The sequence below is a fragment of the Erpetoichthys calabaricus genome, chromosome 9 (genome assembly GCF_900747795.2).
Source record: "Erpetoichthys calabaricus chromosome 9, fErpCal1.3, whole genome shotgun sequence".
Lineage (NCBI taxonomy): Eukaryota > Metazoa > Chordata > Cladistia > Polypteriformes > Polypteridae > Erpetoichthys > Erpetoichthys calabaricus.
The window spans coordinates 43862672-43885162 of NC_041402.2; the positions used below are offsets into that span (position 1 = coordinate 43862672).

Consider the following 22491-nt stretch of genomic DNA (forward strand, 5'->3'; position numbering starts at 1 on the left):
GGCTAAATAAGTTCAGTACTAGAATATGAAAAAGAAATCAAGATTGTATTTTTTGTAATATTGGCTTTAAAACACACTGTGTGTGAAGTAAATATTGTGTCATTTATATTTTTTGTGTAATTTATATTGTATAATTTTATATTTTTTATTCCTGTTCTCGTCTACCTGTTGTGGACAAGGGATTTAGTTAAGGGAAAAAAATAACTCGTGCTTATGGAGAACCTTAAGAGCTGTGCAGAATGATGACTTTTTCTGTGCATTGCTGTATCTTGCCGTAAAGCCATTATGTCTGTCAATAATCTCTAGAGTGAATTGTTCTGTCAGTCCGGAAATGTAAAATCTACTCAGTCTAACAAAGAAAAAGAGAGAACACATTAAATTAGCATCACTGTTTGAGCTAGAGGAATTCTGTTGGATGAAATTGTTTTCATTGTTTTCAAGTATTTATTTACTTGAATCTGCAACCAAGATTATTTTAAAATCTGCCGCCCATCCATTAATGAATGTGCTTCATTCAGTTCATGGTCATTGGAGCATCAGGCTCAAACCAGGACTCCCCCCTTTACAGGGCACACCCCAACTGTTTCAATTGTGCGCACATCTTTTAATATGAACTATGCACAAATATGTGAGATGGTGTGTTTACACATAAAGCAGTGTGATTATGCTGCTTAAAGAAAAACTGTGTAAAAAAAACAAAAAAAACAGGTAATGAGCATTTACAAAACCTGTGTGAGGCCAGGAGAACAAGTCTCTTAACTACTTCGGATTACTTATACCGACTTTTAGGATAATGTTGTGTTCTTTTATTGATTCAGAGAGCTATAACTTCCTTTAATCTGGTTTCCCTTTTTGGTGACATCATTTCATTTAATTAATTTTCGTTCATTTTATTAAATGATAGAATAGCTATGGCAACTGTGCAGATACTCAAGATACAAAGTGCAATAAAACTCAGATAATGAACTGAGTAAAATATGTTAAGCAGGAAACCACCACTGAGAAGAGGAAAGCACAATCTAAAGAAGGCCATAATTTGAGACTGCACAAGCCCATAATACAAACTTTCATCATGGATAGACCAGATTGTTTTTAAATGCAGCCTTAAGCTTTATGTACATGAAAATGAAAAGATTTTTTTAGGCATGGGTGTCATGGCTGACCGAGCACTAGTTGTAATTCTAGAATAGAGATGGCTGGGCATACTGTAAATGTTATGAAAATTTAACCTGGATAATTTTGTAAGAAAAAAATGGATGTTTCTAAATGAAATGGTAAATTAACAGTCCACCTTTATGTAAGTGACTTAAAAAGGTGTAACTTTACAACATTTGATCAATCAGACACTCTGGTCAATGTCAGTAGGAGCAGATATTGATGGCACAGGACAAAGGTGAAGTTCAAAAACCATAGGAGGAAGCAGAAGGGTCACAGATTATTTGATTTTGTCACTAAAGTTTCCTCATGGGTGTACACGAGGAGAGAATTCCTTAAGATCAGCAGCCATCACGTATTTCCAGCATGCTGCATTTGCAGATGATGTCTGTGATGTTGAATTAAAGTTGTGCGTCCTGTCTTTTAGGTGTACGATATCCCTCCATCTGTCAGCAGAGATCTACCAGATGGCCCTCTCAGAGAAGAGACCTATGATGTGCCTCCCACTCTGATGAAACTGAGAAAGAGCCCCGAGAACAAACATTATGTTTCCCAAGTTCTTCCCATATCCACTGCTGGACTAGAGCAGCATTGTCCAGAGGATGTTTATGATGTGCCCCCACCCGCTTCAAAGGCCCAAGAGATATATGACATCCCAGCTACTCTGAGAAAGACGACCAACCCACAGTCTTTGCAAGACGTTTATGACATCCCACGAGAGCACCAAGGTATGGCAATGGGAATCAAGCAGGATTTAAGTGAGGACTCCAGTGATAATGTATATGATGTCCCACCTCAAGTGGTAAGGGACGCCACTGCAACAGATGAGCTGAGCATCAGCTTTAAAAGGCTATCGGTATCCAGCACAGGCAGCACCAGAAGCAACTTGTCCACTTCTTCTCTGGATGTTATTCCTGTGAAAGAATCTTCTATCATCAAAACCCCAGCGAAGGAACTGAACTTGGACTTGGACGTTGCAATGGAGATGCTAGTCAAACTGCAATATAGTGTGGAGAGCTCAGTTTCCTACCTCATGTCATTTATTAGCAGTAGCTGGAGGACACCAGAACAGATGGAAACCAGCCTGCAAAACATAAAGACGGCAGTGGAGAAGGTCAAAAATTCTGTGAAGGACCTCCTTGAGTTTGCCCGTGGAGCTGTGAATAATGCTGGCCAAGCCAGTGATCGCACATTGCAAGCAAAGTTGGGTAAACAAGTACAGAAAATGGATGAGAGTTATCAGGGGTTGCTAAAGTACAGTCAGGCCTTGGACAACTCCAACTGGGCTCTTAGTACATCGACGTCGGGCAAGCCTTCTGCAGGGGATGACCTAGATCGCTTTGTGATGTGCTCCCGAGGTATTCCAGATGACACCAAACAGCTGGCTTCCTTTCTTCATGGCAATGCCTCTTTGCTATTTAAACGGACAAAGCAGCAGGCAACTCATGGGGATTCCAGGCTTACAATCTCACTGGAAACCATGAGTCAAGTTACTAACAACAACAACATCTCAGCCTACCAAACCGGGCTGCCTGAAAAGGCCAACATCCAATCAAGACCTTTGCCCTCACCACCCAAGTTTATGAATGAGGACTCTCCAGACAGCCAGTATGAGAATACAGAAAGTGGCTGGATGGAGGATTACGACTATGTCCATTTGCAGGTGAGTCTGATGTCCGAGGACACAGTTGCTTGCCCCGATTTTGTTAAAAGTTCTGTAAATGTTCGTATTGTTTGACCCTGAGCCCTTCTCCTGCCTATGCTCCACTTTTCAAAAATGTATGTGAACAATTGTGTTGTATGGGAAACTCATAAATTGCCTTGGATAGAATACACATAATAATAATAATGTATTTAATCTTCAAATCACAAGAGTAACGAATCATTCGTAATTGTATATCATGCATGGAGTTCTTAGTTTCATCGAAATAATATACTGCTTTAGTATTTAAAACATACCTAAACATATGTAATGTTTTCTGATAAGTCACCTTGGATGACATATACTAATAATAAACATATAATAATAATAAAAACACTGGATACACCCAGAGTAGGAACACTACAGACTTCAACCTGTTTAAAGATCTTGGTAAATTGACATGGAATTTCCCTAACCATTGTACAAGGTTTTACACCTCTTTTCCAAAAGTTTAATATAAAATATAAAAGTTAGAAATAAACTAATCATATATTTATTGTTAAATCAACTTATGTTATGTGCAGTGCTGTGTGCAGTCATTTTTGCCACTCTGTATATATGATCCACAGTTGTTCAAGTTGACATCATTGATGATCCAATAGTCATGCTTTTCAAGTATTTTCTTATTAGTCTTGTGTTGCGCTACAAATGTATCATAAACAAGAGCCTCATTTGCCCACAAAATATATGTAGTTTAATATTGATGCAGATTAAGTAAAGCATGCCCATTGGTTAGGACCAGGCTCCTGTTGTTGTTTGATCCTAGCGTAGCATTTGACTATGTCTGAACATAAAAACATAACAAATTGAACAGACAAGAGGAGACTTTTACCCCATTTGTTTAGCTGACAGCTAGCTGTCCCAGTATCTCATCCACATACTTCTTAAAGGTTCTCAAGGTTTCTGCTTCAACTCCCAAGTCTTGGTAGTTTGTTCCAGACTCCCACAACTCTTTGAATAAAGTCCTCCCTAGCTTCATTCCTAAATGTTCTTCCAGTTAATTTCTACTGGTATCCTCATATACATGACTCACCCTTAAGTTGGAAAAATGCTGCTGGATCTGTTTTGTTAAAGCCTTTGAGAATTTTGAAGATCTGGATTAGGTCCTCACAAAGGCTCCTCTGCTTGAGACTAAATAGGTTTAATTCCCAGAGTCTGTCAGAGTAGAACATTTCCTTAAGTCCTTGGATGCACTTGGTTGATCTCCTCTGCACAGGTTCAGGTGCTGCTATGTCTTTCTGGTAGATGATTGTAGGTTGATTGTGTTGTAGATGATTTCTGAATTGAAAAGCCATGAAGAGTTCCCTTTTTTGACAATATCTTTCAGATATGTTGCCCTTGTCAGCCCCAAAGCACTCTGAAATGGTTGCTAATGCATTCGTAAACCTGTTATTCTGTGACAGAGTTGTGGCTAAGTGAACATACTCCAGAAGCACCTGGAACAAGTTCCAGGTGAAGCACCAGTCCATAGCAGGGTGCATTAATTCCCAAACCCTCACATAATCAACACCAAACCAATTTTAAGTAAGCAACCCACTCCGTTGTTGGGGAACCAGAGTACAGGTAGTCCCCAGGTTACAGACATCTGACCTACAACTTACGAAGGAGGACGCAGCTGCGATGCATGCACCTCAGTAACTGCCGCTCCGTCATCTTCGGCTTAGGGATGCTGTAAGCGGTGGCTGGAGGGGTATGATTTTGCTGCTCGCGCAGTGTAGTGTCCCTTGGGCGGCTTCTGGCGGCAAGCGGTGACCCATGGTCCATAGTCACCGGGGCCACAGCTATCACTCGTGTGCAGGACGATGGTTCACTGCCCGCCCAGTACGCCACCGCAGCTACTTCTCCTGACTGAACGCAGGCTGGATGGAGCGGAGGAGGGCGTTTCACTGCCCGCCCAGCGCACACGTCTGGTAATGCTGCAAGCGGTGACCCGGTTGTGGCTGAACAGGGCGACGGGGGTAGCATTGTAGTGTGCCTCGAATGGCTGCCTGTTGAATTGGGGTTGGGCAATTCACTACTCGCCTTTGGCCGCACCATGTTCGTTCTACATCATACTGTAGTGCAGGTGACTGTGAGGTGGGCTGGTGATGAACCGCCCCTCGCTGCCCCCATTCATTCTCAATAGCAAGCCTGCTTGTACTGTTACGTACATAGCAGGAAGTTGTATCTTGTCAGTACTTCAGACGTGTTGATGACTAGTGCCTGCCTGCTGTGATAGCGTGTACAGTGCTGTGCAGAAGAGCCCATCTTAGCCTTTTGTCTTCACCCTTCAAGAATGTCTCTGAAACACAAATCTGATGCAAGTGCTGGTGATACAGTAAAGAAGAGAAAAACCATCACCATTGAAAATAAAGTAGAAATAATAAAAAAGTCAGAGAGAGAGGTGAAACTCCATCATTCATTGGCAGAGCACTTGGTTACAGTCGGTCAAAAATAGCATTTATTAAAATAATGTACCTGTTCCGACTTACATACAAATTCAACTTAAGTACAAACCTACAGTACCTCTCTCGTATGTAACCCGGGGTCTGCCTGTACCTGGAAAATCCAAGAAAGCTTGTTTCCTACTTAAATTGCATCTGCTTCACTGATAAAGGGTTGAAAATTTCAATACAGATTTCAGTACTGTACATGCAAAGCCCATCGTGTGACAGGTGCTCAGTGAAAAAATGCTTACTCGATCAGTCTGTCAGTCCTGGAATCCAGGCTGATTGATTAAACAATATTTTATAGAGCACCTTTCATGCAAAAGGCTTAATTGATTTTCTTTTTATTTGAATACTCATGCAGAGCTTGCGTTTGCCGAAGCCTGTAAGACTGTTCTTTTTATTTCTATAATGGCATCAGCTTCTCAGCACTGCAGAAGACCTTCTTTGGAGGACAGTTTTGGTTGTGCTGCTTATTTGTTCCTTTCTGTATGTCAGTCTTTTGTGAAACTAGCCATTCATTTGGCTTGTGCAGCCTCTTTTGGTGACCACCTGATATGGGTATAATGCCAAATATTGTTTTTTTCACTGAACCAGTCACAGGCATTGCCATGCAGAGCTTCATGCAGCAGTGGTCAGGTCATTTTCTGATATCAGGTGCCAGTACATCACAGGGCACATTTACCACACAATCTAACCTGCAAATCTTTCAGATGTCGGAGGAAAGCAGAGCCCCGTAGAAACCCTCTACTGGCATGTGGACAATGTACAAGTCACACACAGACAGAAACCAGCCAGGGATTTGAACCATTGTGAGGCAGAAGTGCTAACCCCTACACCAGTGTGTATCCTCAGTTTTAGACACATTTATTTATTCTGTTGATAATGAGTGCTGTTATATCAAGGTTTAGATTAACTAATGTGCTCCTGTGCAGTGAAAACTCTGTTGGTTGAGTTTCGAGTTACATCTGACCATACTTTTAAAAATGTAAAATCTTATAAGCAATCCAGTACATTATTGTGTTTGCCAGTCACTTGTCAGCAGCTACAGTCAGGGTCCTGGAGTTGGATGGATGATGGAGAATAATCAGGGTTTGTGAACTTGTCCAAAAAACAGGGCAAGGAAATGTTCAGCCTAGTTTACAGTTAACCATCCACCCATGGATTTACTGAACACACTGATGTGGACCCAAAGCCTATCCAAGCAGCATCAGACTCTAAGCAGGCCACAACTCAGGAATGGGGACACTTTCAACCACACACCCCCAGCAAATAAAAAATGCAGGGTCATCATTGCCATCATCCATCCTTTTAAGAACACACCTAATCCATATAGAAGTTATGGTTGCCAACGACCTTCCCAGTAACATCAGGCACAAGGCAGAAACAAACCCAAGACAAGGTGCCCCACTATTGTAAGACATGCACCCATCAAATAGACCCTATTTTCTTATTTGATGGCTTTGGGGGCATCACTTGTTTTGATTCAACTATTCAACTCTTGCAGAGTTGAAGAACACTCATCACAAGAACACTCATCTTGTTCTTTGAGAATCTGTTATCCTAAAGCCCCTTTGCCACCATCAGACCTGGTGAGCTTTGCATCTTTAGACTGGTATGTCCACGTAACCCTGTTATTAGTCTTGTACCTAGCCTAGTGGCCAGCAATGATCTATCAAACACAAGGGTGCAGTTTCAGCAGTCTTCAGCTCTAAACCAATGTTTTAATCTGAGAGTGTCACTTCACCTACTAAACCATTTTAAAAGTATGGAAGTAATTGTTCTGTGGTTTTAGTCATTAAGTACTCTGGGTGATACAAAGATTGATACAGTGTTTTGAGCTACATTCTTTATATGAAAATGTGCTATATAAATAAATGTTGTTGTTGTTGCTGAAAGAGTGTGTTAGTGACCCATAAGTATCCTGTCCTGTTATGAACACATCAAAACACTGTGGCTGCAGGTTCATGTGGGAACCTGTCAGCATGAGATGCCAAGTGTCTTGAATTTCATCTTTATTGTCAGTGGGGAGCTTTGATGGTACTAAACAAATTGACAATGCAGTGTCTTAAGCCAACGTCACATTTCGCCATAGGATGTGTCATACTTGCCGGTTGAGTTGCTGACTTCATCATTGCACCATGTCAATTTTTAAACAAGTGAAAATTGCTGTGCATGTTAAGTTTAGCAACTGCGTGACAATTTTTCAGCACAGTTTTGCTCGCCCCTTTTTCTGACAACCATTTGTGTGCTGCCTGATGGATCTGGTTCTGTACAAAGGGTTAACAGGTACAGCAAGCTCAGCTCAGATCTTTGCCCCTGTTTTTCCCCATTCTGTTGTGCTACATAAAACACGACATGTCAGACAGACAAGCTTCTCTTCTGTTTGTGATGTCCAAAGCATCCGTGTTTCTTATTCCTTGTTGTTTTCATTGTACTTCCGGAAGAGCATTCATTGGTTTCAGCATACATAACTGAAGGTTATGGGAGTGTGCTGCTGACTGCCTCCGACTTGCTAAGAGTATTATAAACGACTGAAAATCACTGGAAAAAAATTGTTTAATGTGACGTGGCCTCTGTGGAAATGAGTATAAGGTACAAAAAAATCTTTGAGAAGAAGTCATCATCCAGTTTTCTGCAGGCCCTTGACTTTCTCATCCCATAAGATCAGATGTGAACTATAGAGCGCTTGACACAGAATTGCTAAAGATCCAATCGTGTTCAGCTGCCTTTTAACTACAACATCTTTTTTTGCTAAAAAGAGTATAAAAGTCTTAATTTTTAATAGAGTCGTGCTTCTTTCAGACTGATTAAGCATTGAGCTGACTTCATCACTTTTTCTGTACAGGGCTGATAAACAAAAGGCAGTGATTTACTAATTGCGGCAGTGCAGAGAGGGTCTGAGTGCCAATTCACAAGAGAGGCTCCAGTTACTCAGTGCATTCATCCACCTTCCTGTGGGGGTGCACTCTACTGGGAGTGAGCAGAAGAGGCATGAGAAGCACCGACTGAAGTGTGGGGGCCCTCAGCACCAGAGAAACCAACACAGCGACCAACCAGCTGGCCTCATGAAAGCTGTAAACTGCTGTGCCGTGCCTGGACTCAGTTCTTTTTTTCATAATTACATTTTTTCTGTTTCCTGATTTACATCATCAGTCACCCAAAAACACATTAATTATGGCCATTATGTAAAATTGTCTCCTCAATCAAGAATCAAAGCAGCTATGGCTGAAATGAGGTTCCAATACTCAAGCCATTTTTTAAACCGTGTCTCATTAGTGGGCCACAGTGTTAATTCTGTTTGGCAGCTCAGCTGCACTGAAGCCCACCACCTCAAACATCCATATCCTAGTGAGGCGAGATGATGTGCAGAATACCTTTGTTTCAAATATTATACAGTAAATTTACCATTTTGGAATCAACTTTGTTTTATCGCGTAACATGAATGAGGTATTTTGTCTGAAGTGAAAGGAAATTTGCTTTCTTTAGAAGTCTTCGGCCATATTCGTATTGTGTACTTCGATTTCAGGCTAGCCATTTATTTCACTGTCTGTACATCTTGGATAACCATTAAGTGAGATTATTTTTACAGAAAGTCTGATTGAACAGTGCAGTGGTTAGCTCCAGAGTCCTGGATTTGAGTCATGGCCTGTTTACTGCCTGTGTAGAGTCTGCTTGTTCTCATCATGTTCTCTTCATGTCTACGTAGGTTTTTCTACCAGTGATGTGTCTCTAGATTGGCCCAGTGAGATTGGGCATGGGTGTGTGCATGAGTGTGACCTGTGACAGACTGGTGATTTAGCCAGTGTTTCTGCCTTAGGCCCAGAGCTGCCAGGGTAGGCATCAGCTTTCTGCAAGCCTGAACTGCATCACTAGGTTTGAAAATGGATTCCCTGATGTAGCAAAAAATACAGAATTCATTATACATTTTCTATTCATATTATACAGATTTCAAAAAATGCTTCTGTCACTACCATAGCCAAAAAAAAAATGAAAGCTGATTTTACATTGTGTGTTAAGAAATAATTGTGGTGCAGTCAAAATAATGTAATACATCATGGTGGGTAACACTGCTGTCTGTGTTCAAATCCATGTCGGGTCATTGTGTGGAGTTTGTGTGTTCTCCTTAGGCTGGTTCAGGTTTTCTCCAGGGAATGTAGCACAACATGGTGGCTTTCAGGTTAATGCAGCTGGGTTCAAATCTCTTTCTGGTCAGTGTTTTCAAATTCTCCTCATGCTGGCGTGTGTTTCTTCAATGACTGACTTCCTAACAAAATAACAAAGATCTGCCGGTTAGTCTGATAGGAAACTTGATACTATCACAGTGTGCCCAAGTGTGCCTCTTGTGTGAAAATAGAATGGTATCCCATTTGGCTCCTGCCATGTGCCCGATTCTCCCAAAGATGCTGTAATGGGCGGCCGAACGGACAAATGGTGAATTATTTTGAGTTGTCACATACTCTGCGGTCATTTTTTATTAATACATCAATAAACTTTCCTTTGTGCCAGTTCACACTCCTCCAGTGCATATTGGCAGGCAGAGCTTCCCACCACTAACTCGCTGTGTGTTTCTGAATGTGTGCCTAAGTCTGCCTAAAGAGTACCATACCTTTTACAGTGCTTGCCGTAGAAAAGCTTATATAGAAGAGATGTTATCACTGTATATACACGTTTGCCGCTCCTGTCCTGTTGGGTCACTTTTTTGTATTCTTCCCCTGCTCCCCAATGTATCTCTAAAGAGATGTGTCCAATCTCTTAGATCCTTTCAAATGAGCCTCCTGCATATCCAGTGGTGCAGGTTGTGGCACTGGTCTACAATCAAGTTGGCTTAGAGTGCCACCTAGTGGCAACCCCTGCCCATTTCCAATGACCAGGAGAACTGCCTTCCTGTTTTGTCTTCCATTTATTTGTTAATTTCTTTATGTATTTTCTTTACTTTTTGTTTTTTAAGACAAGACAAGAAAAGCAAAGTAGTCCTTTTTAGAAGATTCTCATTCTCAAGCAGAAGCAAAATACTTTGTTCTGTTTGAGAGTTAGCCTGATGTTTATTCATGTGTGCATTAAGAAACTTAAATATAAATATATAATGCATAATGCAATAAGTAAAGGTTAGGGTTACCTGGCAGTCCATAACAATGCCCTGCTTTAAAATGATCTCATTTCTTGTGTCCCAGTTTTCTGTTATAAAAATTGTGATGCCCCTCCTTATAAATATGTATGTGGGACACAAGAAATTTTTCTCCTGAGGATGTCTGAACCACTTTACCAAGCTTCTTTCTCTTTGCACGTAGGGCAAAGAAGAGTTCGAAAAGAATCAGAAGCAGCTTCTGGAAAAGGGAAACATCATGAAGCAGAACAAGTCTCTTTTGGAGCAGCAGCAGGTGAGGAACATCGATAATAGCAAAATAGTCATGTCTTATTGGCCGATGGGACAAAACTAGCAGGCATTGGTTGAAAACTGAGATGAAATGGATTAATTGTTGTCAGGGAGTCCTCCCACACCGGATGAGGTAACAGACTAAGCCAGGCGTTTAATACTTGATGCCAGTTAGTCTTCATTGTAGTCCTGAGGGCAGGGAGGTGAACAGTAGCAAATTGTCTTTCATGTGGTATTCTGCTCAGACTGCATAAGTTATGGCTGTCCTTAAAGTTTTTAACTGAGACATAGTTCAGAGTCAAAAGGGATCAGCTGATGTTATATTTAGTGGACACACGGCAATCAGATATGTTTGACAGGTGATGCTATCTCAGTTGAGCAATTATTTATCTACTCAATAACAAAATTAAATTGCAGTAAAAATGCAAATATTATTAACATTTCTGAAGACAAATGTGTTTAATTAAAGATAAAATCGGGTGATCACAGTGACTTTTGATTACATAGCGTTACATACTTGCAAGATGTTAATCTGCCTGTTTAGAACAACATTTTTGGAGTAAGCGCTTTCTCAGATCTGATTACATTTACAAAATGTCCTTTCTGTTTCTTGACGTTGATGTTGTTAAGGACACGTAAAGTGTCCAAGGATTATTGTAAGCAAGAGATGGCCAAGTAATGCAAGGAGGGCAGGAAGTCAAAGTCAAAAGGAGTAGTGAGATTCAAAAATACCAAAAACAAAACAAGATAGAGTAGCCAGGCACAAAAGGCAAAACAAAATCACAAGCTGACATCGGAAACGGGCAAATCCAAAGAAACAAACCTCGTGCTAGGGCCTAATTGAACTGGAAACTACCCGTCACTAAAGAGCATTTGTACCCACCGAGGAACAACCCAGTACATGTGCACCACAATATTTATAGACAGCTTCCTGTGACATCTCAAGCAAGACAATCGTGATCACAGCAAACAGTGTCACATAAATACAGGAAAACTTAACAAATGACGGTTTTAGATTCAGGATGACTCAAAACCCCCAAATCATTCAAACATATAAACATATATTTGATTTTTTATTCCAAATATTGATACATACTGATGCCTTTAGAAATGTTTTTCACGATGTTTTTTTTGTTTGTTTAATGACTGTATACCTTAATCACTGCTCCATTTTGCTTATTGTAGTGCATTAGTTCTTGTTATTTGGCATGTGACCAGACCGTGGCGCATTCATGATGTTCGTGCTCCCAGCCTTTTTCAGATAGATGCTTCCATGCCTTTCAATAAAATCCTAATAAAAATAAATGTGTGGCCACCAATTTCTTCTTTGTGAGGGACATTGGATTTCTAGGCAAAAGTTAGAACCTCTTGCTTTTTAAATGTTTTGTACCTCGATTCTTCAGACCTCATTACGGTTTTCACATGTCTTGTTTAAACTTTGTGTCTTGTGCTGCGTTTCTTCAACTACGCTTTTTAAATTTTAGCCTTTAGTTATTACTTTTCTGGATTTTTTTTTCAATTAGACCTCCATACCAGGTTGGTGTACCAAACTTGGGCCACTTTGACTATGATTCTGTTTTGTCTAGAAAGACATCTCATTTATCAGATCCTGTAATCCTTAGTGCCACAAGAAGTCATTAGTTGATTGTTGTTTAAATTGAATTTGGGGGCTGGTCAATGACACAAAGAGCTCAACTCCAAAGTACTGATTACTGCTATCGGTCAAAAAGCACACCCATCTTATATATAAACGCGTGGAAATGTGTGCGTGTGTGTGTGTCTGTCCGTCCCGGAAGAGAGAGGTGGAGCCGGGGTAAGGCCGGATTTATACTTCACGCAATGCAATGCATGCTGCAGCGGATGCTCCTGCTCCTGCTACGCAAGCGTTGTACTGTTTATACTTACACGCGTACTTTACGTAAATCTGGAGGAATCCACCAGGTAGCAATGCGAGATATTCTCACGGGGAGAACAGGTTCGGCTTCGCTGTGTTGTGAATTGCCTGGAACACCCATTAAATTCCGATGACACCTTACCACAATATCACTGAAAAGGATGTTTAATGATTAAATCCATCAGTCCAAGGATTTGTCCATTCCAGCAAGCATTGGGCGTGAGGCTGAAACAATCCCTGGACGAGCATGAGCTCATCGCAAAGTGAATACAAGCACACACATACACGCTGGCGTCATTTTAGCGTAACCAAATCTGCATATCTTTGGAAGGAAACTGGAGCACACTGTGGAAACCCAGCAGGAAAACATGCAAACTCCAGGCAGGGAATATCAACGACGTGACTTCCTGCAAGACAGCAGCGCTAACGCTCCGCCACCGTGTCACCCCCTTGTGTGTAATTAACAGTATTCATTATTTAAACAAAATTACCGATTTATCTGTAAAATGTAACATACATACTTCAATGCATTTCATCATGAAAGTGATATCAAGTAAAAATCTGAGGATTCTAAATGTGCAGAGAGTTGGAATATCATACATTTAATATGCTCAGTGTGGCAGTCTATTGCTGTTTGCCACTGCTGTCAATACCGGAGGAAGCCCTAGAAAAAAAGACGGCACAGAAGACCGTATGTGAGGGAATATGCGACGCTTGAATATAAAAGCAGCACGAATGCATCTGTATGTTGGCATTTTGCTTCACCACTTTGAACCATTCATCAAACATCGAAGCGCGCACACCGATCTCGTTGGATCCACAAAGCGGCTTTCTGTCACATGTAGATAGTAAACAGAGACTCTGACATCACATTCCAACTTTTAGCACACTGCGCCCCCCGACTTTTTGCTAGTACTGCAACTCACGCACGCGTCGCGTTAATTTCTGAGGACCTGCTCAGAGGACGCATCAAATGAATGCTGGAAATGCGTGGCAGCCATGATGCGGGCGCGTACGCGCACTGAGCGTGAAGTATAAATGAGCCCTAAGGGTTACACCTCTGAGAATACAGAAGCGAGGTCAGCACATCGGCAAAACAAAACCTCCTAGGAGAGAGACACCCAGAGTAGTTCCTTTCAATTACCTGACATCTCTACATTTCAATTTTTTTCTGACGATTTCAATACTTTCTAGGACCACAGGCTTTTTACAGCACGGACTTACACGGCTAGTGGTGTGTATAAACATTTAAAAACACTTGACATTTTAATGAAAATGTTAATCTTCATTTTTTGCTAAATGATATGCTTTTAATGTTGTGGAGTTAGACCAGATTGTTTTCTAATTAAGCATCTGGGTTGGAACAAAAACCCGCGGCCCTCCAGGAATGACTTTGCCCACCCCTGAGTTAGACTGTTCAGGCCACAATATGTCAAGGTGGTCCTACTGTTCCATGCACTTTTTTGGGTGAAGGTGTGATTGGTTATTTTGTCAGCTGTGGCACATTGCTTTCTCTTTAAATGTTTACTGTACTTACGTCAGAACAGCGGTGACCGAAGTAATTCAGATTGTATAGTCACCATGTGTTGGGGTTCTCTGGTGTGGAACTCCAGCGTAACACCAGCAGCCACATGAGGAGACACTGCCATAGTGATACAGGGCCGACTCTGTTGATGTTTTTTTAGTATCCAGTCTGTGAAGAACTAGGGGGCATTGTGGAGCCCGGCGTGCATTTTTTAATAAAACTCATCCCTGTTTTTTCTTTCCCCCCCTCACAGCTGAAGCAGTTTGAGCGTCTGGAGCAGGAGGTGAGCCGGCCAATTGACAACGACATGTCCAACTGGACGCCTCCCACACACTATGCTCAGGTGCGGAGCAGGCTGACTCCCAGTGACCGGCAGCTGCTTCTCTTTTACGCTGAGCAGTGTGAAGCCAACATCACCACACTGACCAACGCCATTGATGCTTTCTACTCCTCCATCAACAACAACCAGCCCCCAAAGATTTTTGTGGCCCATAGCAAGTTTGTCATCCTTAGTGCTCACAAGCTGGTATTCATTGGAGACACGCTGTCCCGGCAAGCGAAGGCCCCTGAAATCCGTAACAAGGTCACACAGCACAGCAATCTCCTCTGTGAAATGCTAAAGGAAATTGTGGTGACTACTAAGACTGCTGCTCTGCAGTACCCATCAGCCACTGCAGCCAAAGACATGATGGACCGAGTGAGGGACCTTGCAAACTCCACGCAACAGTTCAAAATGGTGCTGAGCCAGTTGGCTGCCATGTGATTAGAAACAGAGGCACTAATTGTGTTTTTATTAAAAAAGACAATCGCTTCGGACTGGGAAAGGCGCCAAGTTGTAAATGAATCTTATATATATTTAAATCTAGGGAAGCAAAAGAAAAACTACGGTATACATGAATTTCAGGAAAAAGTGTAGTTTTTAGACTGTATTGATTATTACAATAATAATTATTATCAGGAAGTAATCAAAGGGTGTTTAAATTCAAACACGTGTATGTAGATCTCCTCTTATTGTTTTCTTCTTGGATGAAAAGTAAGGTTTTTAAAAAAACTTTCCTGTAATATGATATAAAAAATGAAAAGCAAGTGATTTTCCTTTATTGCTTTATTTTTTTCGTCCTCCAAGAGGAGCTTGTTATGCAGTTGGGGGAGCAAAGCTTTTGATGGGTATCAGACAGCTGGGGATTCCTAAGATTGCCGAGCCATGGGAGTTGGGCCATTAATTTGCGCCGTGTCCTAATTACCACCATCTAATGAGCTTGCCACAGCCCTCCCTAGTGGGAGGGTGATTTCTTTATAGATTTACAAATAGATTGTCATTTTAGAAAGACCTCCATGGTAAGACGTCAGCTGTCTAACCCTGCGTCTTGTCCTCCATTGTGCAGACCATCTCGGTGTCACACGCCTTTCAGAGATTCATAGTTGGCCTCACTGGCGTTCTTTACAGATATTTAACAAAAAAAACGGCTGAAATTTTGGATGTCTCCAACAATTTTAGAATGCAACTGTTTTCATTCAGGGACACCGAATAAAATGGCTGCTCCTCCAAGCTGTACTTGGCCAGAATGCCACAGGGTGGTTAGAATCTGAGGCCTGACGGTAGACCTTGTGCGTTTCAGTTGGACTAAATGATTTTGGAAAGACCTGAAGGCCTGTGACCCATATTCTTATCCCATAGTGTCTGGCCCTTTCATCCAATTTCTTTCCATAAATTGGGACTTCCAGGGTTAGAGTGGACAGTTGGGTCATAAAGATTGTCCAAGCTGTTCTGGTCATCTCTCCAGGTAAGTAAGCCTTTTTGCCTTTTACACAAAGAATAAAGAAAGCAATTAAAAAGTGGCCTAATTAAAGTAGCGCATGGGCTCACAGGTTTCTCTGAGAAATGCTCTGTGGGCCCAGTGGCCTGTTCTCATTACCAGTTTTAGTACACCACATACACATTGATTCATTTTCTGGGTCATCAGACGCTAAATAGGACCCAGCCATAGACAGAATGCCAGTCCAGCACAGGGTACTCCGTTCACACATCCACACTGCGCACATTTCGCTGACATCTTTGTTGAAATATTACCAAAGTCTGAGCGTCAAAAGGTTAAATGGTTCAGTCGGAGACAACAGAGTGTGTTAGAGATGAAGGTGGAATTGGCAGTTTTGTGTCTAGCACACCATTGTCTTAACTATCAGGGAGCCCCACTGCCGGTCAAAGAAATAAAACAACAGCAGGAGTCAACGCTAGGTCCATCACAGTGCACACGTTCTTGTTCTGGCTGAATTCATAGTGCTCTATACATTTAGCATCACGATTGATGGAAAATCCCAAATGCACACAGGAAGGACATACAGACTCATCATGAACAACGGCCAAGGCCATTAGTGCCAGTGTGTAAGAAAAATAAAAAATAACAAGACTGGTATAATAATTATTAAAATACCAAGTAGTGTGGTAGAGAGTGTGACTTTAGGGACCTTCAGATCTTAACTTGATGTTATTTTGGACGTTTGAGATGAATAGGATGGACAAGATCATTGGGTGAAATTGTGTTCTTGTCACAATGTTTTTAGTGTTCTATGGAAAGAAAGTGTCAAAAAGAATCACAAAAAAATTATTTGTTTTGAACCTATTTTTGTAAAACTTCATTTATTTGTATTGAATGTTATTTGATTTTAATAAAATCAATCAAATAAAAAAAAAAGAATCACAAAATCCAGAAGGACAACATACCAATGGTAATAAGCATTTATAAGGCCCACTGTGACCGCTCTTCTTATCTTTAGCCAAGTCAAACGTTTTTACTTCTTTTTAGTCTTCTTTCCTTTTAGTCATTCTGTGCCCGTATTTATTGATCATCTCAGAGAAGGCGCAAACGGATGCAAATTTGGGCAGATTATGAATTTCTCTAATTTATGAAAACACTCCTAACTTCACCAGGATTTAGGGGAGCACATGAGGTGTCCAAACTTGCTAGGAGCTGCCAGAAGAAGTCCCAGGAAGGGCAGAATGTTTTGGAAATGCTAGACAACAATGAACTCATAAATATGTATCAGTTTGAAAGAGATGGAATAATATTCGTAAAAAAATTTGTACATCATGTGAGTGCTCCATCTATGCATAGAAGCCACACACTGTCATTTTTTGGCCACTGGGAAAATGCAGCTTTGCAATAGCAATGATCTGGGCTTGTCACAAGCAACCATTTCTCACATTTTGCACCAAACTTTGGGGTAATACGCAGATTTATGTATTTGCCCACCACTCCATGTGAGGTAATGTTAAAGCAAAGTGCATTTATGTAGATCGCAGGTTTTCCTGAAGTTGTTATTGTGATTGACGTCATGCATATAAAGATCTCTGCCCCACATGTGGATGAGCCCATGTATGTGAATTATAAGATACCACAGAATCGACGCACAGGTGGTCAATGGTGCACCGTGTACTGCAGCAGCCAGCATATGTTACCCTGCAGATGGGCGGGGCTGGGTGGGTGATTGACAGGAAAATGTCACACGGGCACAGTGACAAGCCCAGGAAGGCAGGCTGAGATAAATGGAACTTCACAGAAGATAAGTGGGGATCACAGGGAGCATCACAGCATGCAACTCTACAAGACGGGCGGGAACACCGGACAAGTGAACGCGACATCAGAATCAGCACCTGACAGCCATGGCTACTTTCAGTAACTGCTCCTTTACAAGGTGTTACCTGCTGGCCTTAAGAGCAGGGACACGATTTTTCTGGAAGTACAGCTGTGGATTATTCCTTGTTAAATAAATGTGCCTGGTATGGGGCTTTACTCTCATTCAAGGTGTGTGACTCGGGTTTAACATCTTGGTGCTCATTACAGTATTATTCATGATGATGTTGTAAAATAGCAACAGTTATGTGCAGTGTAGCGCAATATCCTACCTTATGATTTTCTCCCTCTAGTACGATGAATGTTATTATAATTACTGTTATAATTATATTTGTATTAGAAAACTACAAAATGTCACCATGACTGATATTTTTGTGGCTCCGGGTGATGTAAAATTGTGCCATCATTCATTGTTCACATGCAGGACGCTTCATAACTACATTCAGGTCCTACTCTGGAGTAGGAGAAGTTCTTTTCCTAGTCAGACTGTTAGTGCAATTCCAAAAAGTAATTCTGAGAGACTTTATAAATATAGAGACTGGTGTGTATTTGAGGTGGGGTGGTATTGTATTGTTTGTTATAATATAATAATATTTATTTATTGATTTATTTACTGAGCTTCTCTAAAACTCCAAATTTCTCTGGGGATGAGTGAAGTTCTGCCTACCTATCTAAAAGCTGACAGAAGATAGAACAAGAGCAACAGTGAAAGAAAGAAACAAAGAAAGAAATGACTTTTTCTATAGCGCCTTTTAGTGGTGAGCAATTGTTTGTATACAGCAGGAACAATGGCTGGGTAAGTGGCACACTCCGAGTTGTTGTGAATCATCCTTGACGTTTGCAGTTCAGATGATGCACCACTAGAGGACTCACTAGTTTCATGCATTCATTTATTGAAATGTCTGCTCATGTTTGAGTCATCCTGAAAAATCCTTTAAATACGACCGTGCGTGCCAACCTGTAGTGTGGCGAGGGTAAACAGCAGACAGGCAGTGTGTTTTTGTTCTTTTTAGATGTTGACATTAGAAGCTCAAATTTCCTGCTAAAGTGGTTTTCAGCTCCTAATGCTTGTAAGAAAAGTTGACCATTTGTCTTAAATTCCCATAGACAGCAAATTAATTACAATCCTATATATTTTCATTTAGGTATTAATGAATAATGACAAGTTTCTAAAAGTAGAGACTAACACGTGTAGCCCTCTCACTGCCGCCCCTTAGCAGAATGAGACCTACCAGAAAATAATAATAAAACATCCCTCACGTCAACTCGCCTGACCTCCCAATTTTTTCGGTCCAACTTTCATACTGTCCTTTTCTACGTTTACCAATCACAAGCAGAACTGCTTTGAGGAACTGAAACAAATCTCTCTCTCTCTTTCTCTCATTCTCTCTCTATCTCATTCATTCATTCATTCTCTCTCGTTCTGTCTCTTATTCTCTCTCATTTTCTCTCATTCTTTCTCTCTTATTCTCTCTCATTCTCTCATTCTCTCTCATTCTCTCATTCACTCTCTCTATCTCATTTTCTCTCTCATTCTCTCTCTTATTCTCTCTCATTCTCTCTCTATCATTCTCTCTCATATTCTCTCATTCTCTCTTATTCTCTCTCTCATATTCTCTCTCTCATTCTCTATCTCATTCTCTCTCTCATTCTCTCTTATTCTCTCTCTATCTCATTCTCTCATTCTCTCTCTTATTCTCTCTCTCATATTCTCTCTCTTTCTCACATTCTCTGTCTCATTCTCTCTCTCTCATTCATTCTCTCTCGTTCTGTCTCTTATTCTCTCTCATTTTCTCTCTTTCATTCTCTTATTTTGCTCTCTCATTCACTCTATCTCATTTTCTCTCTCTCTCATTGCTCTCTTTTTCTCTCTCATTCTCTCTTATTTGCTCTCTCATTCTTTCTCTCTTATTCTCTCTCATTCACTCTCTCTATCTCAGTTTCACTCTCTCTCTCATTCTCTCTCTCATTCATTCTCTCATTCTGTCTCTCTCTTATTTTCTCTCTCTCATTCTCTTTTTTGCTCTCTCTCGTTCTCTCTCTCTTATTCTCTCTCATTTTCTCTCTCTCATTCTCTCTTATTTTGCTCTCTCATTCTCTCATCCACTCTATCTCATTTTCTCCCTCTCTCTTATTCTCTCTCTCATTCACTCTCTCTCTATCTCATTTTCTCTCTCTTATTCTCTCTCATTCTCTCTCTTATTCTGCTCTCTCATTCTCTCTCTCTGTTATTCTGCTCTCTCATTCTCTCTCTCTTATTCTACTCTCTCATTCTCTCTCTCATTCATTCTCTCTCGTTCTGTCTCTCATTTTCTCTCTCATTCTCTTATTTTGCTCTCTCTCGTTCTCTTTCTCTTATTCTCTCTCATTCACTCTCTCTCTATCTCATTTTCTCTCTCTCTCATTCTCTCTTATTCTCTATCTCATTTTCTCTCTCATTCTGTCTCTCTCTTATTCTCTCTCTCATTCTCTCTCTCTCTTTCTCGACTGACTCGCTCATCAACAAAAACACTTTTTTCCCATTTAGATAAAAATCTATAAATTATCAGGATGGTACATCAGGGGCTCCACTATAAAAGGACATTTCCATATATTAATATTTAGGGGTAACCCCATTGAAAAGCTAAATACCCCTAAACCTCAAAAGTCCCTTGGGAGATTTGAGTGAGAAAAAGGAAATGTGTGTTTGCTATTTTAAGCAGGTAAATGTGATGTTCACTATAAAAATGAATTGAAACTTAAATCTGCAAGCTTTCACAATGAAGGTAACAGTTTATTTTAAAGGACCTGTCGACCCATAAATGACGTTGTTGTTGTTCTGGTCCGCTCTTCTGTTATTAGATGGCTTTGTTCACCCCACTGGACTTGGACTCCACTTCCATGTGGTGTTCTTATCTTAACATGTCAGTGTGGGGCTTTCTTGCAAAATCTAAAGCCATACATCACGTTGACTGGGTACCATGTGTGGGTATCATCAGTGCAAATGTGCCCAGCAATTGATTGGCGTTGCCACATGTAGGTTGTTTTCAAGCAGAATGTAAAAAGTTTCTGATTGAAAAGAAGTCTAAAGTGACAAACATTGGACAACAGCGAACGATATTAAAATGTCCGTAGAAAAATAAAATCTCACATTACTTGTGTTGTATTATCCTTCCAGTCGTATGCTCACAACATCCCAACACATCCATTTTCACTAAAATATTATTAAATAAGTCACTTGTGGAAAACGTTCTTGTGAACTGCAACTTAATGCACTCCATTTCAGTTGAAGACCTGCCGTTACATTGATATTCATATCCACAACCGGAGAACCTTTGGAGTTGCCCACTGAGAACTACTGGTCCGCTTCAGGCTACAAATCGCGTGGATGATATCCTCGGAAAGGAGAAAAACAATGAGCTGACATGGCAGAATGAAAAGCATAACAAGCCATAAGATTAAGTAGGACCTCTCACTGGCAAGCAATCGGGTTGGAACAAAAACCTGCGGCCCTGTAGGACTGGACTTGAAGACCCCTAGTTTAACTGAAGGGGAGAAGATGGTTCCTTTTTCTTCCAAGGATTTTGTTTAATTTTATTTTGTAATGTTTCTGGAATTTCGACCCTGTGCTCCACTTTTGACTACGCTTTTGGATTCTGTTTTTTTGATAGCGTGCTTATTGATATTTTTGAACCTCTGCTCTGCTTTTTCAGCCACGATTTTTGGATTCTGTTTTGTTATTCTGTATCACCTTGCTGTTTCTGGCATCTCCTTTTACTCTTTGGGGTTTGCACAGGCTTTTGGTGAAAATAAACCTTTTGTTTTTATCAAGGTTTGTCTCAGCCCTTTGGGTTTCTAGTCAGGGTATTTTGACGGTGTTTTCCCCCTCTAGTGGGCACCAGTGTTTTTGGTACCTGTGCTTCGGGACTCCCCAGATCACAACACCTTTATTTCAACAGCTGAAGTGCGCTTTGTCATCGTGCTGAGGGATAGTCGACTGTGGTAGGGTGTTAGCCCCCCAGATTTTGGGCATCATACCCACCAGTGGGCTGTACTCTTGTGCCATGCATCATGAGCATTTACATGTTAGTAAGAATTTGGATTGATTTAGTTTTTTAATGGTTGTAAATGTTATATTCATTTCAGGTTTCAAAGGTAGTGAACTAGTCAAAGGACTTTCCTGTTGTTTTCTTCTTACCCAGAGGCTGATCTTGGGGCTCCTCCACTGGCTGGGCCTTCAGCAGTTGCCAGTTACTTGGCTTGCCCATACGATAAAGAGGACCTCAGGTTGATTTGGTAATTCTGATCTGCCCATTTCATTGTTATTGGGGGAATATCACAGACAAAAAGGGAGAATTTAGAAACGGTGGCCATGTCTGTCATTCATTTAGTATTGTTGGGGTCTGAACAGGTGAGAGTCATGACGAATCTTAAGGAGAATTTACACTATGCCCCGAAACTGTCGTCACTGGAAAGTAATGGGTGCATCCCCTTATAAGCAACACTCTGTTCAAACACTGATTATTAATAATTGACGTACAGTAAATGTGGATGGAACAGCAGCTGAAGTTGGTGCCTCAAGTGGGTGGGCTGAGTTCTCAGCACAGACCCCGACAGTCTGACGTTTGCTCATCCTCCACATTGGCGTCTGTTGGAAACGTTCCCTTTCACGCCTTTCCTAGCATACTTGTCAGATTAAATTAAATTGGGGTTGAGTGTTTTCTTTGATAGACTGACATCCTAAGCAGCATTGATTCCTATCTGCTGCCTGGACATTGTAATGAAAGGATGAATGTTTAAA

At 41.0% G+C, this 22491-nt stretch overlaps 1 protein-coding gene across 5 annotated transcripts in view; it reads left to right on the forward strand.

The window, feature by feature from the left end:
* bcar1 (BCAR1 scaffold protein, Cas family member) overlaps window positions 1–16296 on the forward strand; it is a 286839-nt gene extending 270543 nt beyond the window's left edge. For all 5 annotated transcript variants that reach the window (XM_051931679.1, XM_051931681.1, XM_028809398.2 and 2 more), the window contains 3 exons: window positions 1583–2818; window positions 10575–10664; window positions 14333–16296. In XM_051931679.1, coding sequence (XP_051787639.1) covers window positions 1583–2818; window positions 10575–10664; window positions 14333–14842 — 1836 coding nt within the window. In that variant the 3' untranslated portion in view covers window positions 14843–16296. The remainder of the gene's footprint in view (window positions 1–1582; window positions 2819–10574; window positions 10665–14332) is intronic.
* Window positions 16297–22491: the final 6195 nt, after the last annotated feature.